Source organism: Zonotrichia albicollis, chromosome 3 (genome assembly GCF_047830755.1).
Source record: "Zonotrichia albicollis isolate bZonAlb1 chromosome 3, bZonAlb1.hap1, whole genome shotgun sequence".
Taxonomy (NCBI): domain Eukaryota; kingdom Metazoa; phylum Chordata; class Aves; order Passeriformes; family Passerellidae; genus Zonotrichia; species Zonotrichia albicollis.
Window position 1 is genome coordinate 78,024,379 of NC_133821.1, and position 16,546 is coordinate 78,040,924.

At 42.3% G+C, this 16,546-nt stretch overlaps 1 protein-coding gene across 1 annotated transcript; it reads right to left on the bottom strand.

The window, feature by feature from the left end:
- Positions 1-12,531: 12,531 nt before the first annotated feature.
- On the bottom strand, positions 12,532-16,227 carry MARCKS (myristoylated alanine rich protein kinase C substrate). Its single transcript, XM_074537941.1, has 3 exons — positions 16,061-16,227; positions 15,647-15,819; positions 12,532-14,573 (listed from the first exon to the last, which is right to left on the bottom strand). Exons 2-3 carry the CDS (start codon positions 15,743-15,745, stop codon positions 13,821-13,823), a joined length of 852 nt encoding a protein of 283 aa, XP_074394042.1. The 5' UTR covers positions 15,746-15,819; positions 16,061-16,227; the 3' UTR covers positions 12,532-13,820.
- Positions 16,228-16,546: the final 319 nt, after the last annotated feature.

The following is a 16,546-nucleotide window of genomic DNA, read 5'->3' on the forward strand; positions in this document are numbered from 1 at the left end:
TTCTTCCCAGTTTACGCATCAGACCTGATGATCTTACTTCGGTCAGTACAATGACAATTTTTGCATATGTATGATCATATTGTTTCTTGCCCTTTTTTTATCCTAAAAAGATAAATAACACACAAAACCTAGGCTAAAAAGAGTAGCTGACAAGTAACCACTTAAAAATCAGAAAACCACAGAGTGTGAAGTTACTACAACAATACTAAGACTTCACACCCTCTTTCTGTTCTTATAAAGCTTACAACACACTTTGACAAAAGCTCGTGTTTAGAAAAAGATTAAGCTTTTAAAATCAACTACTTAAATCTAGGAAAAAGTAAAGTAATTCATTCTCTGGTCCATTAAGTATCTAATAATTTGGAGCACACTGGGATGTCCTCAGTGAAAGAAATACTAAACTCTCCCTTTCCTATTCTTTCCCTCCTGCAAGAATGAATACACTGGAGAGCAGAGGAAGGACTTTTCTGTGAGACGGGTGTTCAAATCTCTTCAGCCAGGCATGGAAGCTTGCCAGCAGTTCCCAAGAGTATGCTAGCTCTCAGCTATTGTAAAAATAAGTACATAAAAACATAGGTCAAAAATCCCTCACATCCTTCCTTTCCCCCCATTTTTTGCCCCTGGCTAAACAGGGCAGCTAGGAGCAGGGCACTGGAATGTCTTTCTCAGGTAGTTTACTTTCTAAGACATTATAAAGGGACCTTAAACATCAAATCCATGTGTGAAGTCAAGGAATCCTGTTATGTCCCCTATTATAGAACTTCAGTGCAGAGAGATTAACCCCCAAATTTCTAAATGGATTGCTGCTGTATTCCTCATTCTTGTGTAAAATACCGAAGAACTGACTGCTCCCATTTGGTTTGGTTAGAGTGGCAAATATTCATATAGCCTGGAAAACACCCCTCACAGAACACTTCTAAAACATTGGACTAATCATTTGCCCAAGGTGTATGGCAAAACAGCGTCAGTGACAGTGGAAGAGCACATTTCCCTGGGACTCCAGTTCAGTGCTTTGGGAACACAAGAGTCCTGTCTCTCCTTCATCCCTGCTTTGTTACCTGAATTATAGGGATGTAAGAGACATCAGCCTCATTCTGCTTTGTTCTGAAGGACACTGCATTACTCTTTTCTTTGCTGATCTACTTCATAAATAACACGTCTCTGATGGTTACAGGCACAGGAGGGATAGGTACTACCAAAACCCACGTGCTGGCTGTGGCAGGTATCTTTACAAAGAGACCTCCATGTTTAGGATGAAACTCTTAAAGTTTCCATGAAAACTGTGTTTGTTAAAAAAACTAAAATTAAGTTTCCATGTGTAACTTTATTTTTGACAGTTTCTCAACCTTAGCTTTGTACTTTGTGTTTTCTGGTTTTAAGAAGAAACTGGGCTCATAACAAACATCCTTAAGTCAATTTCTGCATGTCATTTTAGTGAATAAATCAGAAATTTTGATATTTTAAAAAGCAATAAAGGGGAAAACCAAATTTGTTCTGAAATGCTGAGACAGATAGCAGTCTGAGATCAGGGAATCTCAGTCCCTACCTAGTTCAGACCACAGTGATTACCGGAATGATGGAAATTTACCACTCACCCTGCTGGCACTTCAGTGATCAATGAAAATACATGCATAGGAGAAGGTGCCTGAATTCCCCTTGAAATAAGCCCAGTCACACTTGGAGGAGAGTGTTAAAGTGTATGTACTAGGAGAAAACACACAATGAAGTAGTGCCTGTTCAGGGTAGGTAGACATAATAAATAAAATAAAACAGTGATGAGACATCTAACAAAATATAGCCTGAAACCTACAGCCTTTTCAAATCCAGTTAGTACAGTGGGGTAAGCAAGCTGGTTGCAGACTCTGTTTATATGTATGTGTGTTTTATATACACACACTACATACATGCTGTGTATATAGAAAAGTGGCTACAGACTGTGAAAATGTGGGCCTGATTTTAGCACCTGAAGATCAGACCAAAAAGGAGGAGTCAGTGAAGACTGATGAGCATTCCTCTTTGTTTAGAATTGTTATTCTTTTTATTTCTTATTATTTCTTATTAATCTTATTATTCTTGTTATTTCTTATTAATCTGTGCTATGGGGCAGCATGTTATGGACATGTTTGCCATTGTGTCCAGCAATACTCTACAACACTATCTAGGTATGTAACATGTTTGCTGCAGGTCCACCATAGGTTATAATATATATTTGTACTTGCAGATATGTAAACTGCTAAATTTAGCAGACTGTCTTTTTACCTTTGGTCACCCCCAAAAAAAAAATCACCTGGTTTAATGCTGATGCTAAAGGATAGGGGCCACTCCTCTTGGAAAACTAGTTCCTTCTTATGAAACCAGCATTGCAATGCTCCAGTGTTGTTTTGCTTTCAGGTTTTTTTCTATATAGTCTATAGATTTTAAGGAAGGCAATACACAGGAATTACATAGAAAAGAGTTGGGTTTGTATGCTACAAACAAGAAGTTTGGAGGACTAGGAGTTTAGTTGGCTTTTTCATCACATGAAAGTTTATTATATAGAGAAATCAGTTCTCTGTGCCAGCTGGAGGGAGCACAAAAATAATCAGTATAGTATGTGAGAAAGGGGGTTTTACTTAGGTTTTAGGAAAGGATTTCTGACTACAAGTCTAATTCAATGGGCTAACAGGTTACACAGTAGGAAAGGTGTGGAAACCCTGTGGAGGTTTGAGGTTAAAACAGATAATCTGAAAGGTACAATCTGTATTTATCCTGTCTTAATACCAGTGGTGGTCAAAATGTTTAGCTTAAGCTCCTTTCCCTACCTATATATCTTTGCTTTATAATTTTAATTCAATGTAGTGATTTCCAAAAGGTCTTGAGAGATCGGGGAAAACTTCGTCTTGTGCTTCAGTAAAAGTAGTACAGGAAAGGGAGGGTACAATAACAGCTGTCCACAATTTATGTCATGAGATACATGTGTATAAACATCCAACTAAATAAAAATACACATGCACTAACACAGCTACATATTATTCTTAATGCAGTTATCAGTAAGGTCTCTATGCAAAAACAGATTTTGGAAATAAAACAATCACTTTTAATATTAATAATATGATATTTCATTACATGTTAACTATTCAGTCTAAGACATAGACTCTATTGGGTTAGGTATCATACACTCACAGGAAAAATTAGAACTGTTCTTTAAGTGTATATTTCTCAAAAGATGCTCAAAACAACCCTGTTGGGCCCTTGCCATTGCACTCAAAAGAGGACTAATGCTTGAGTGATTTTTCCTGTGAACCACCTTAACCCTGGGATTCCTGTTGCCTATGCAGTCCCCATTTTCTGTTTCTGAGTTATATCTATTTTCCTGAAGCACAGCACTTTGCTGAACTTCTGCTTGATTTTTGGATTGTCTCTCTCATGTGTATTATGAGTATTCTGAGTTCCTTTTTATATGCACTTCCAGTCCTCCCAATATAGCAGCAAACAATTGACTGTAATACATTGAGGTTATTTTTTTAGCTGACTTTTCTCAACACCTATTTTCCTAGTTCTTATTTCCATTGCTATGTTTACAAGAATGTTGCACAGGAGAGCATCAAAAATATTACTGAAGTCAACATCTATTACAGCTCCTAATTCCCACTGAACTACTAAACTGTGTATACACTCAGAAGAGATGCAATTGACATGGTTTTTCATTGTGAAGCTGATCTTGTCTATTTCTAATCATTTTATCCATCTAAAAATACATTTTTCTCGAGTGTATGTTCAGTTATCTTTGTTAACTGCTTCATCTGTAACTTCCCTAGTCCTTGTTTCATCTTGTTGTGGTTCCACTCAACACACATCTCTCTGTCCCCTGCCAGCCCCTCTCTTTGTTTTCACACTCCTCAACCTTTTTTTTTTCTTATTCCTTTATCTTTTTTTACCCAAATCTTTTGTGAAACCATACCTAAAGCAGGTGTTGGATTTATCCTTATCTAGTTTTCCAGATTATCCTTTTTCATTTTTGTTGTCAAAAGCTCTCACTAATGACTCAGAAATTGTTCAGCTAATTTCCTAAGGCTGTGTGGAATCCTTTGACTACTACTTTTTAATGTTATTCTCTTAACTATTTCCCTCCCTCCCTTGGCATGTTGTAGAGAGAGTTTTCCAAGTTTAACACTCTCAGTAGCAACAAATGCTTGATGTCCCAGTGGTTATGTTGGCTAAAACAATTTTAGGGAAATTCCCTCCCATAGCTCTCCCATGTGGCTAGCAATACAGAGACTATAAATATAGCCAAACCACAAGCATTTTTACCACTTTAGCTGATTTATGCAACATGATGGTGAAAATGTCATCAGGCAATCCCTGCACTACCATTCCTGTGTGTGTTAGAGGACAAGTTGGCAAATTTTTTTAACTTGTAATTTTCAGGTAAGGGCCTCTGATAACTTTGGCATAATATTCTAGAAATCACAGTGAACAGAATCAATTTTACAAACTAGTGAGGCCACTTTCACATGGCCATTTTCAATGCCATGTGAAAACAAATATAAAATAATAAACAGGTTTTTCTTCTGTTTTATGAACAATATACACATTCATTAAATCTGCTGGTCCATGAGGACTCACAGCATTCCAGATGATGAATCTGAACCAATTTGCCAGTAGCTCCATTCTAAGTAAACTGGAAGACATACATTTTCTTCCTATATCTGAAGTTTTGAAATACAACTTGGATAGAGAATTTCTTACTAAAACTCTTAGAAATCACAAATTATAATGGGAAAATTCTGGTTAAGGTACTTTCTTAATAGAAAAGAAAATCAATAAAGAATCTTCTTTTCTGTACTTTACCATACCAATATTTAATCAAGCTGAAGGAGAGCTTTTGATAAAGAATTAATAGACCCTCAAAGAAAAATCATATATCTAAATGCAAATATTCTCCCTAAAATGGGCACCTTCCCTCCTTTCCAAAAACCCACATTTACTTCCATGCTGGAAATTGCTGCCAGTGCTCAAAACAGCCACTTGAAAGAGTGAAAAGTATTTTAGTTTCAGTACATGAAAACGGCCTCGAAGTGTCACTAGAGAGCTATCGATAATCTGTTTCAAGCTACATTTCAAGGTTTGGGGCTGCTTGATCTTTTCACTCAAAAGCCACTTTTAACTTCATGTTTGTTATTGCTTGCATTGCCCACCAACATGTGTGGCCATGAAAATTGTCTGGCCGTTTGCACATGGATGGCAATGCTTTCAGTATCACAGTTCCACTTTTATGATGGCAAAGGTCATAAAGTGAAAAAAGAAACTTGCAAATAACAGATCTTGGTGGGGGAGGGAGTGGGAAAAAAGGGAAGTTGGTAATTTATTCCCTCTCCCTTCATAATCTTGACCAAGATAAATAGAAATGTGATTCTAACAATGGTAGGAAGTGAAGCAGCCTAACCTTTCTGCATTTAGCCTGGAAGCTTTTCCAGAGCAGGGACTGTCTCTCATAGATGTTTACACACAGTGCCTGGCACAAACAAGACTCATATTTAATCCTGGCCTTTAGAGCCCGTATCACAGTATAAATATTTCCTAGTAGTAGTAGTCTTACAGAAATGAACCTTTGTTTACACTGCTGTTCAGAAGCCGTCCTTGGCTGTGCTCCTCCTGTGGGATTCCTTCCCAGCTGTCCACGTCACCGTCATCTGCAATTGGATTGCCTTTAATGTGGCAGATTCACATGTAAGGAAGCCTGCAGTATGGCAGGGTTCTAAATGTCCAGTTTCACTTGCAAATGGTGCACTTCTTACACTGCTGCTCTGATTTTTAAAGATTTTTAAAGTTTACTGATGTTTACATTCTTGTAGCAAACTTTCTCATACACTTTCTGTAAACAATTTATTTCCATAAAATTTTTCTTTTATGGAAAAAGAGAAATTTGATAGACTGTTAGTTTGTCCAGTGTCATTGGAGAGGTGGCACTTTCACCTTCCAATCCACTGTCACTTTTAGAAAACTATAAATGTTGGAGTAAGAAAATGAGCTTCCCTTTTTTTCACCTTGAGAGCAGCAGTGTGTGCGCTCGTGTTGTTTCGTGTCCTTTAGTGACATGACACGTATGTTGCTTCACTCCAGTGTTGCTGGGAAGGTCTGCTGTTCAGCACCCTTTAATAGTCTCACTGTAAACTTGTGTGGCTTCTCTGAAAAGCTCCACTACAAGTGCCCTCATTCTATCTTTGTCAAAAAAGATGAAGAGTGTATTATTTCTCCTAAAATCCTCAGGAGCAACTCAGCGCTTCCATCTTCAGTATCTCTGTGACAAAGGCACACCGAATGTTTTTCCAGTAATTGCTTTTGTAGTTAAATCTGGCACACCTGCCATGAAGCATTAGGAGTAGGAAAACTTCATAAGTACTAGTTTGTTTCCACTTCTATATATCCACAGATTACTAATGACTAAACATGTATGCAATAACAACAACAAGATGCAAGTCAAGGCCCTAAAGCCTCTTTAGATTAGATTAGATTTGCACTGGGATTTAAATAGAGAACAGTTGGCTTTGAATCCCTCTGTTTTTTAAAGTTGATAGTCCTATTATACCATCACTTTAAAGTATTTTCCCTTCTTCCTTCTCTTTGGCCCAATTTATAATGAGAGCAGAAGCTTCGTGATCTGGAAATTACAATTTTCTGTGCAAGTAACACAAAGGCAAAAAAATTCACCAGATTAACACAGCATTCAGTGGATAGCAATGAAGACCACAAAGTATTCTTTTTACATTCAAAATAGCAATTTTTTGCTGATTACTTATCTAGAGGAGCTTGTAAATATATCTTTACATCATCACTTTGATGTATCAGTTTGTTGAACATTAGAAAGACTCCATGTGATGGAGGCAGAGGAAAAGCCTGGACTGATGAACTTCCAGAGTATAAATTCTCACATATATAACAATGATGCTAAGTTTCCAGCAGCATTTCATTTTTGTCATTTGTTACAGAAACACATCAAAGTGCTCCTGTCCATTTTGCCAGTATGGTCCTGTGGGTCTTCAGCCCCTTAATTCAGGCAGACAGTACTTTCTGGTACCTTTATTGCACACCATTTCTTGTGGATTCCAGGTGGATGCTGCACAGAAGAATCAAATGTGTTGCTCTTATCACTAGCAACATCTATCAGGGAATTTCATAAGTGTGCTGCATAGCTTAAGAAACTTTGAGAAGCACTGATTTTGGCCTCATCCTAGTGTCACCAAGATCCATAAAAAAGAAGTTAGCTACTTTAGCATACATATTAATGACATGGTTTCTCCATGTGAACATTAACATGTAAAGTTGTTAAACAGCAGAATAAAATATCATAACAATTTTCAAATACACCTGTATAAAAACATCCAGGAGAAAGAACTAAGACAAATTTTGGAATTATTTTCACTCTACTTTGAATTATTATAATGTAGTTTGAAACAAATTATCGATAGCTCTCTAGTGCTTTGAATTATCTTCCTGGATATTTATTAGAAAGCAAAAACCTATGTGGGATATGCAAAAATAGTACTGAGGGAAAAATAAAAAAGATCAAGCTCCTTCCTGTGTTCTGAGTATCAGTCCATGATTCCATGATTTCTGTCATTTTATTTAATTACCAAGGTGGGATATATTTGCTGCCCAGTGTCCTCAGAGGAGGTAAGTCCTCTGAGCTATATCTGCTAAGTTTGCTTTAACAGGCTCCTAAACTGCAACGTGGGACTTGTGAGTGGCCTAATGATTCATTCCTGAAAAATGTTACCTTCAACAATCAGTTTTGGACTTGGTTTCACTGGTGATGTCTGAAAGGAACATGGATCTGCACTCCAGTGGAAACAGTGTCTCTCACAAGTAAATTCTATTATTTAAGGACACTACAGGGGTACTTTGAGCCTATGACAGTCTTGCTTCAGGGGCCTAGAAAAAGCAGTTTCTTCCTTTAGTTCCCAAAGCTTGGGGATTGGTTTCTTTTTTTCTCTTGGTCCCCTTTTAAAGGCCCTGCCTATGCAGGTCTTACCTGGTTCAAAATGGTTCTCTTCCAGTGAGATTGAATGGGTTTTTCTTCCTTTGAACAGCAGGTGACCCTTGTATGCATGGCTAATTGTGTCATCAAATTCATTTTAAATATTCAAGTAGTTATCCATACCAAACTTCAGAGAAATAACTACTCTAGCATAGGCTAGAAAGGAATTTTTTGCAGCTATTAGAACTACTCAGTAAGAACAACTTACTTAATCAACAGATTCATAGGTATTTTTCTCTTGTTTCGGAAACTAAGGTGTGAACTTCGGGAAAAAGAGTCCAGTTTGCACTGTATCTAAAAATAAACCTCTAGTTACTATGGCCTCTGCAAAGAGCAACTATCAAATATTTTATTACCCATAGTGTCAGCTGTGGTGTTGGAAAACACCCCAGAGGGTGGCATTGCTTGGCTCAAAACATTCCCTCTCCAGCACTCTTCTAGTGCAGGTCATCACATACATGGCCACAGGAACTATCCCAAGAATCCTGACTCCTGGAATGTTTGCTACCTGGTGATATACATGCATGCATCACCAGTAAGATTATCCTGTACTTGCAGTTCTAAAATCAAAATTGTGTTAGGTGAAACAAACAAACAAACCAAAACAAACCACAAAACTCTCCCCCCTCCTTTTAACTAATAATGTCTTTGATATTTTATCTAAATTCATCATATCTTAGAACTAACATTCCATATCTCTTGTTTGTGTCTTTCTAATTACAAATATTAATGTTTTGTTTCACCTAGTACCTTGATAGTCCTGTTTTGGATAAACATGCCTTCCTGTAGCAAAAACTGAGAGCAAAGATGTGTAAATAATACTTGTAAGCATCCTCAGGACTTCAAAACGTTCTAAAATCATTTACTTAACCTTTATGTCACTTCCACCAGGTAACATTACAGATATCCTGAAAATGGGGCATTCTGAATCTGAATTCTTCTGTAGAAAGAATACCTCTTGCTTTTGTATGAAAAGTTTACTTACTCAACAATACAGCCCAAATTTACATATTTCTAACTCTGTACTTCATTCACGGGCAGTATTTTGGTCACCCTTCTGTTTAGGCATAATTGGAGCCCATTGCTAACCCTCCTCTGATCTTCCCAAAAGGCAATGCTTCCACTTCAGAGCAATCTCAACAGTTGTTCCAGTAAACACATCATGCTGCATCTTCCCTTTCTCAATCCTCAGACAAGCAACAGGCCTTAAATCTCACCACCACGCTGGCTCTCCCCAGGCAAGCCAGCACACAGGCTTTCAGAAACCTTGCACTTCTGGGTAGCACCAGCTCTTACACTCCCTCACTGGAGTGACAGGAGCCTGCTTGCCTCTGCCCTGCTGGACTCACTGCAGCGCCAATAGCTCCCATCACTGACAGCTACCCCAGGATCTCAGCTTTGTAAGGAGAACTAAATAATCCCCCTGTCTACACCATGTTATAAACAATATACCATTCTCACTTGCTTCTTACTTCAGGAAAAAAAGGACCTGCTTTTTTTCTATCTCAGTAGGCCTGAGTATGGTAAAAAAAAATTGTCCTAAGCTAGAATCAGGATGCTTTCAACTAAGCTACATCATCATGAAAAACACATTTCACCTCAGTCTCTCAAAACAAACACTGAAACCAGTCCAATACCACCAGTGATGACCTTTTACTAGTCTTTCACTATACAAAATAGCATAAAGACCAAATTCACAGGACTAATTTTGCAGGAAACTATTAATCAGCATTACAGCTTCAGGGTAGAATGTGTACGATTCTAGATTTTTTTAAAGGACTTGTTACTTAGAAAAACTCAAACAATCAAAACAGATGAAAACTTTCAACCTCTATCTGATCATCTGCAAGTGAAGTTCAAGAGTTAGCTGTTTCAAACTACTGTAGAATAAAAAACATTCTTCAAACATAGACAACATCATAATAAAGGAGTAAAATACACATGCAACACTTGTACCTAATACAATCAAGAGGAGTTTTTAGATATGGCAGAAGTCAATACAAGACTTGATGTGTTTCCAAGGATTATGGACACAAAGAAGAAGGTGATGGCTCTTCAGAAGAAGACAAAGCCTGGATTCCACTTCCCTTATCCACCTCACCTTTCCCTTTTCCTGCCTTGCTTCCTTGCCTGAAGGCAAAGTCTCTACAGGTCCACATTAATAAGTATCAGGACCAGATACAAAACTCAAGTATTTGAGGTAAAACACCTTGATTTGCAAAGTCTGAAGTGTAGTTTAGACTCTACCAAGATAGACATGAGATCTAAAGCACTTTTGTACAACCAGGTTATGTTCTTTAACAAGGAAAACTGTTGTCTCAGTGTAAGTAAATAAACAAAAGAAGTAAATCTCTAGAGCCTCTAATCAGGCAAAATTAGATTCCAGTGTTTTACCTAAAAATATGACATTGTTTCAGCACTACAGAAATGACCATGTTCATAGCAATAATAATATTCTGCTTTAAAAGAACCATGATATAGGAAAATTGGTTTGAAATCACACATTTTAAATCCACATTCGCTGTGAATTTATTATAATTACAATATTTATTATAATGAGCATTTTCATTAAGGCAACCAATGCAATGAAAAAAAAAAAAGTATAAAGCTTTCTCAGCAAGAAGATGAACAACCTGACCAGTCACCTCACCAGACCACACAGAAGATGAACAACAGCCAGCCCCTTCCTTTTCCTTGTACATAAGAAAGGATATTCCACAATTCCACAGAAATGACTGCTCAGTCCCCTGGGGACCCAGGGAGGAGAGATGCTCCTGCACAATTCTCTGGCAGGAGGTAGCAGTTCAAAACTCTTCAATTACCATGATTCCAATTTCTTGACTTCTGTCTTCTTAAACCACACAGTGGAACACTGGCATCATCAAATCTCACCCAACTGCTGGGACAGGAAGAGCAGACCACGCAACTGGTGTTCTTAAGATGCACTTTTGTACCAGTGTTAGGACTTCAAAATATATCTCAAGTCAAGTCAAGCCACAGAATGACAAAGCCCCAAGCCAAAAGTCCATCTGCCAGGGGCAAGGGCAATTCTGCACTCCCAGGAATAGGAAGTGCTCCAGAAACCACCAGCTGAGTGAGGAAAAAACATGAAAGCTTGAGAGGTTAAGAAAAATCTGAAAAAGAACTTTGCTAGCAATTATTTTCTTTGTATGTACAAATACACAGTTTGACAAAAAAAAAAAAAAAGAAGAGAAGAAATTCAGACCTCTCTTTAAGAATCCTTGGATTCAAATATAAATATTTATTAAAAAGAGACATTGGCTCTATGGCCAAGACATTATGCGTCTCAGAACAGGTTTTTACAGCCATGTTATAAAAACCCCTTAGCAAAGCAGTTGTGCACTAGACTTCAAACACATGTACTCCAAGAATGACACTGGTGTGGAGGATCTTGTTTTACATCCATTTATTTTTGTCCCTCAGCAATTATAGCATAGTTTCAATACATTTCTAAAGTTATAGAGAAATACCAGGGCAACTAGAGTACATACAAGCCAAAGTTAAATGGTAGACAGCTGAATTAAAAAACAAAAAACCAAAAAAAACCCAAACCAAACAAAAAGAAGTATGCATTCAGCAGGAAATCTACTATACTTCATTCAGTTTAGGCTTTGTTCTTTAGGGAACAAGGTGCTAATGTGCCATTTTCTCATAAAATGAATCATAATTGCTTCCAAAGAGTTTCTGCTGAAAATGGTGGAAGCAAATAAGTGTAACACTAAACTTTCTCCTATAAACTTAGAAGCAACACTTTCTTGAATCAATTTCCACCCTCCAAACACCACTGCTGCTTTTCTTACATGAACTCACTGTTTTATTAAGGCATAATTGCCCTGAGCAATATGCTGGAAAATAGCCAAAAAGCCTAACAATTAAAGGCAAGCACCAATTTTTTTTTTAATTGACAAATTTTGAAATCTGTTTTGAAACTCACCTGTACTTGGGAGTAGCACTTGAGGAAAAAAAGAAAATATTGCTTTTAATTACTTTAAGTAGAATGGCAGCGTTAGTTTCCCCTTTCTCCTTCCAGGCTAGTTTTCAAGACAATCATCGAGGGACCAAATCAGGACCAGCATACCAAGACCTAAGTGGGACAGCTGTTCAAGAGCTTAATTTTGAAGCAACTCAGCATAAAAATTTCAGTGCCCCACCCTAAGCAATTCAAATGAAATCTTATTTTCCTCAAGAGGCAAGATCCTCATACACTGGATACATCTGGTCTTAAAAGCAAGATGGAGCCTGGACAGGAGAATCATACACTACATGCTCAGACTGCCTTCCAGTCTTCTTTTCAAAGCCAGAAAAGCCTACAAATTACCTGGTGCACTGCACGCTTTCTCTGTAAAATGCACAGTGTTACAGAGTCCAAGATCCAGGAAGGTACTTTTCAAAGCTAGTGCTAACAGCACACATGACTGTCTCTGTACAAATTTAGGCAATACTGACTAGTCCCTTTAAGCTACCAGAGTATCCATAAAAGAAAGACAACCAAATTATACATTTTATTCACATTTATTTTTCGCTTTTAGTGTGCTCACAGAAAATTAGAACACCTTAAGCAGGAGTTTAATAGCAATTTTTGTAAGCAAAGTTACATTCCATCTCTAAGTCAAATTGGTCAAAGCTTCTCCAGTATTTACAAAAACATGATAGACAAGATGCTACACAAAAAAAAAAAAAAAAACATTGCATCTGAAGAGTTTTCCTTTATTTTCAAAGACAACTGGAAAAGAAAGCATTGTCTGCTGTAATCAAAAACATACCACAGTATAAACAGTAACCATTCCACTTATCACAGCTTGGTTGAGTTTAAAATTTGTGTTTAAAAGGTCCAAGATGACTGCAGTTTTACAAAAATGGGCAGGGTGGAAAGAGTTGCAAACTTCATGTGCTTCTGGATATCAAGATTTGTTTTTTTTATACAATAGTCACAGTTAAAAACACCCTGCTGGTAATACATAATTACACTTTATTAAGGTCATAAACCAGCAATAAACAATAAAGCCTATACAACTTGTATTTCTACTTAATCACTGACTGATACAGCTAACATGAGATAAGTGAAAAGTTCCTATGGTTTAAATGAATTTCTAAGACTATGATCTCTTTATCTGGGTATTGATTTTTATTTTTTTTTTTTCCTTTTTCCTTTCCTTCTTAATCAAGACTTGTAGTGTTGTAAACCTTATAGAACATCTGCCTCACAAAATACATCGTAATAACTTTCTTTTAAAAAAAAGACTAACCCCTTACATCATTTCTGGCGGGGCGCGCTCCCGGCAAGGGCTGCGCGCCCCGGGTTCCCCACTGCGGCCCCTGTCACTTCATTTGATATCCCTTATTGACCCACCCATCTCCTTCATATATGGGCATGTCCATAGACCGATCGGCAAAAGTTTTATAATATGAAGAGAGTTGCAAAGTATGAAATTAAAAAATAAACGAACAAAATTTTAAAAAGCAAAAAAAACCCAACGAAATAAAAAAACCCGAACCAACCAAAACGAAACATTAATACTGATGAAAAAAAAAACCCAAAAAAACCAAAATATAAAGGATGGGAGAAGAAGGCGGAGGGGAGCCCCCCTCCGCCCGTTGGAATGGCGGCAACATATAACGATTTGAGATGGGAGCTGCGGGGGGAGAGAAAAAAAAGAAAGGAGACATCTTTTAAATCAATCCCTGGTTGTAGACAAGTTCTCCGAGACCAGTACCTGGCACCACTCCAAAAACAAACAGGGGGGAAGAAAAGTCCGTCGGCGAGGGGCGGCGGCGGCGCTGACTACTCCGCCGACTCAGCGGCGGGTCCCTCGGGACTGCTCTCGGCGGGGGGCTCCTGCCGCGCCGGCTCCTCCGCGGGGGCCGCCTCCTGCTCGCCGCTGCCCGCCTCATTCGTGGCGGCGCCGGCGCCCGCCGCCTCCTCCGCCTTCCCCTCCGCTGCCTGCTGAGGCGGCTGCTGCTCCTCGGCCGCCGCCGATGCCGGGGCCTCTTCTCCCGCCGCCTTCTCGGGGGCGGCCTCGTCCGATTTGGCCTCCTGCGAGTCCCCGGCGTCCTCCTTCGCCGCCTCGGCGCTGCCGGCCGCGCTCGCCTCCTCGGCGGCCGCCTTGCCCTCCTCGCTGCCCGCCGCCTCGGGGGCCGCCGCCTCCTCCTTCCCGCCCTCCGCCGCCGCAGCGGCGGCGCCGCCCTCGCCCTCGGCCCCCTCGCCGGCCTCCTTCTTGTTCTTCTTGAAGGAGAAGCCGCTGAGCTTAAAGGACTTCTTGAAGGAAAAGCGCTTCTTTTTTTTTTTCGGGGTCTCGCTGCTGGACGAGGGGGTCGCGCCCTCCTCAGTCTTGGGGGAGGACTCGCCCTCCGCCGGGGAGGCTGGCTCGGTGCTCTCTGCCTCTCCCGCCTCCTTCTCGGAGGCGGGCTCCGACGAGGCCGCCTCCTCTTTGCCCGTCTCCTCGGCGGGCGCGCTGCCGTTCGCCTGCACCTCCTCCTTGCCCGCCTCCGCTGCCGCGGAGGAGGCGTCGCCGTTCACCTTCAAGTGGCCGTTCTCCTGCAAGACAAGGACCAGCGTTACCGGGGGTGCCTGGTGGGGGTGTTGCGGGGCGCCGCCGCCGCCCTCCCCGCCTGCCGGCCTCGCCTCGCCGCTTCCCGCGGTTCGAAGCCCCGCGCTCTCGCCGGGCCGAGCGCCCCCAGCGGCGGGCGGAGCGCGCGGCGGCCGCCAGAGGGCGCCCCGGCTCCACGCAGCGGCGGCCGCGCCGCGCTCCCCCGCCCTCGGCGCGCCCCGTCCAAGCCGCGGCGGCGGCGCGGGGCGGGGAAGGCGAACAAAGCTCGCCCGGCCCGGCCCCGGCCCCCCGCCCGCCGCGGCCCCTCAGCGCCCGGGCGGTGCGGCGAGGCGCCCCCCGCCTCCTCCTCCCCTCCCCACTCACGCCGCATTTGCATCTTTCGGGCGCCCGGAGCGCGGCTGGCTGCCCGGGGCGGCAGCTGCGGGGGCGGCGGGGGGTGGCTGCCCGCAACGCCGCTGCCAGCCCGGCTCACGCGTGGGGAGGGGGCGCGGGTGGGTGACAGAAAGCCGTGCCCGCGGCTGCCGAGCCCCCGGCGGCGCTGCCGTGGACGGGGCGGGCGGCGCAGCCCCCGGCCCGCGCTCCCGCCCGAGGGGGCTGCCCGCGGGGGCTCCGGGCCCCGCTACCACACGGCCGTCCGGCTGTGCCGCGAGAGGCGTTCCGCGGGAGGCATCGAGTGTCTTCGGGAGGGGGTTAAGCGGGCAGAAAAGCCAGGCTTTGTAAGATCCTTCCGTTTACGAGCCATTGGGACGCTCCACCATAATACACGAGGGATTTAAAAAAAAGAAAGAAAGAAAGAAACGTGCCCCTTCCCCCTCCCGCCCCCCACGCAGGAAAAATAAAGGAAGGAATCATTCAAAGCCGAGCCCGTTTAACCAAAATAAAGAAATTATTCCTTTGCCTCGAGTTGCAAAGATAAAAGGATCGACCGTATTCTCCATTGAATGTGCCACTGGGGCATCAAAGGAAGAAGAATTAAACAGGATGCGAAAGAGAGTCCGTCGAAGTTGGCTTAAAAAAGGAGTAGATTTAATATTTTTTAAAATTTCTTTTCGTTTTTTACCTGTCCATTCGCCTTGGATGGAGATGCAGCCACTGCTTCCCCAGGTTTCTCGGCGGAGGCTTCGCCCTTTGCAGCGGTCTTGGAGAACTGGGCACCCATGCTGTCTTATTCAACAAAGAAACTCAACAGATCCAAAAGGAGGGGAAACAAAGAGCGTTGGGTTGGTATAAATACTGGGCGATCAGCAGCAGCAGCAACACACACACACACCAGAGGGGAAAAAAAAAGAGAAGAGAGAACAGAACCGATTATAATGCACTCCTTTTAAAAAATTTAAAGTTGAAGAGATCAAAAAGCAGCAGCACAGGAGGGAGGGGAAAAAAAGGGAGGAAAAAGTCGAGCAAAAAAAAAAAAAAAAGGAGCCCAAGTTTAGTAAAAAAGAAGTAATAAAAAATCCCAGATTTGTAGCCGTACTGTAGACAAGGAGAAAATGGAGAAATCTCCCTGGTTGCTAATAAGATGCGGAGTCCAACGCCCAAGTGCACAGATGAATGGGCTTCCCGAGCGGTGACGGCAGCGCTCCGCCCGGCGCCGGCCAATCGCGGCCGCCGCGCACAAAGGGGGGCGGGGCCCGCCCGCCCGGCGAACAATGGAGCCGCGATGGCAGCGGTTTGAAATCGGCCCCCGGCCGATAATGAATGTGCCGCTCCACTCCGCTCCGCCGCGGCGCGGGCGGGCGCGCCGGGCCCCGAGCCGGGCCGCCAACAAAACACCCCGAGAGGGAGAGCGAGAGAGAGAGAGAGAGAGAGAGAGAGCGGGGCGGGCGGGCAGGGACAATGGTGCGAGGGGCGTGCGGGTGAGTGCGAGTGCGAGTGTGAGTGAGAGCGTCCCGGCCCCGCCGCACGCCCCCGCCCGCTGCTGCCGCCGTGAGAGAGCAACAGATAGTGTGTGCGAGCCCCG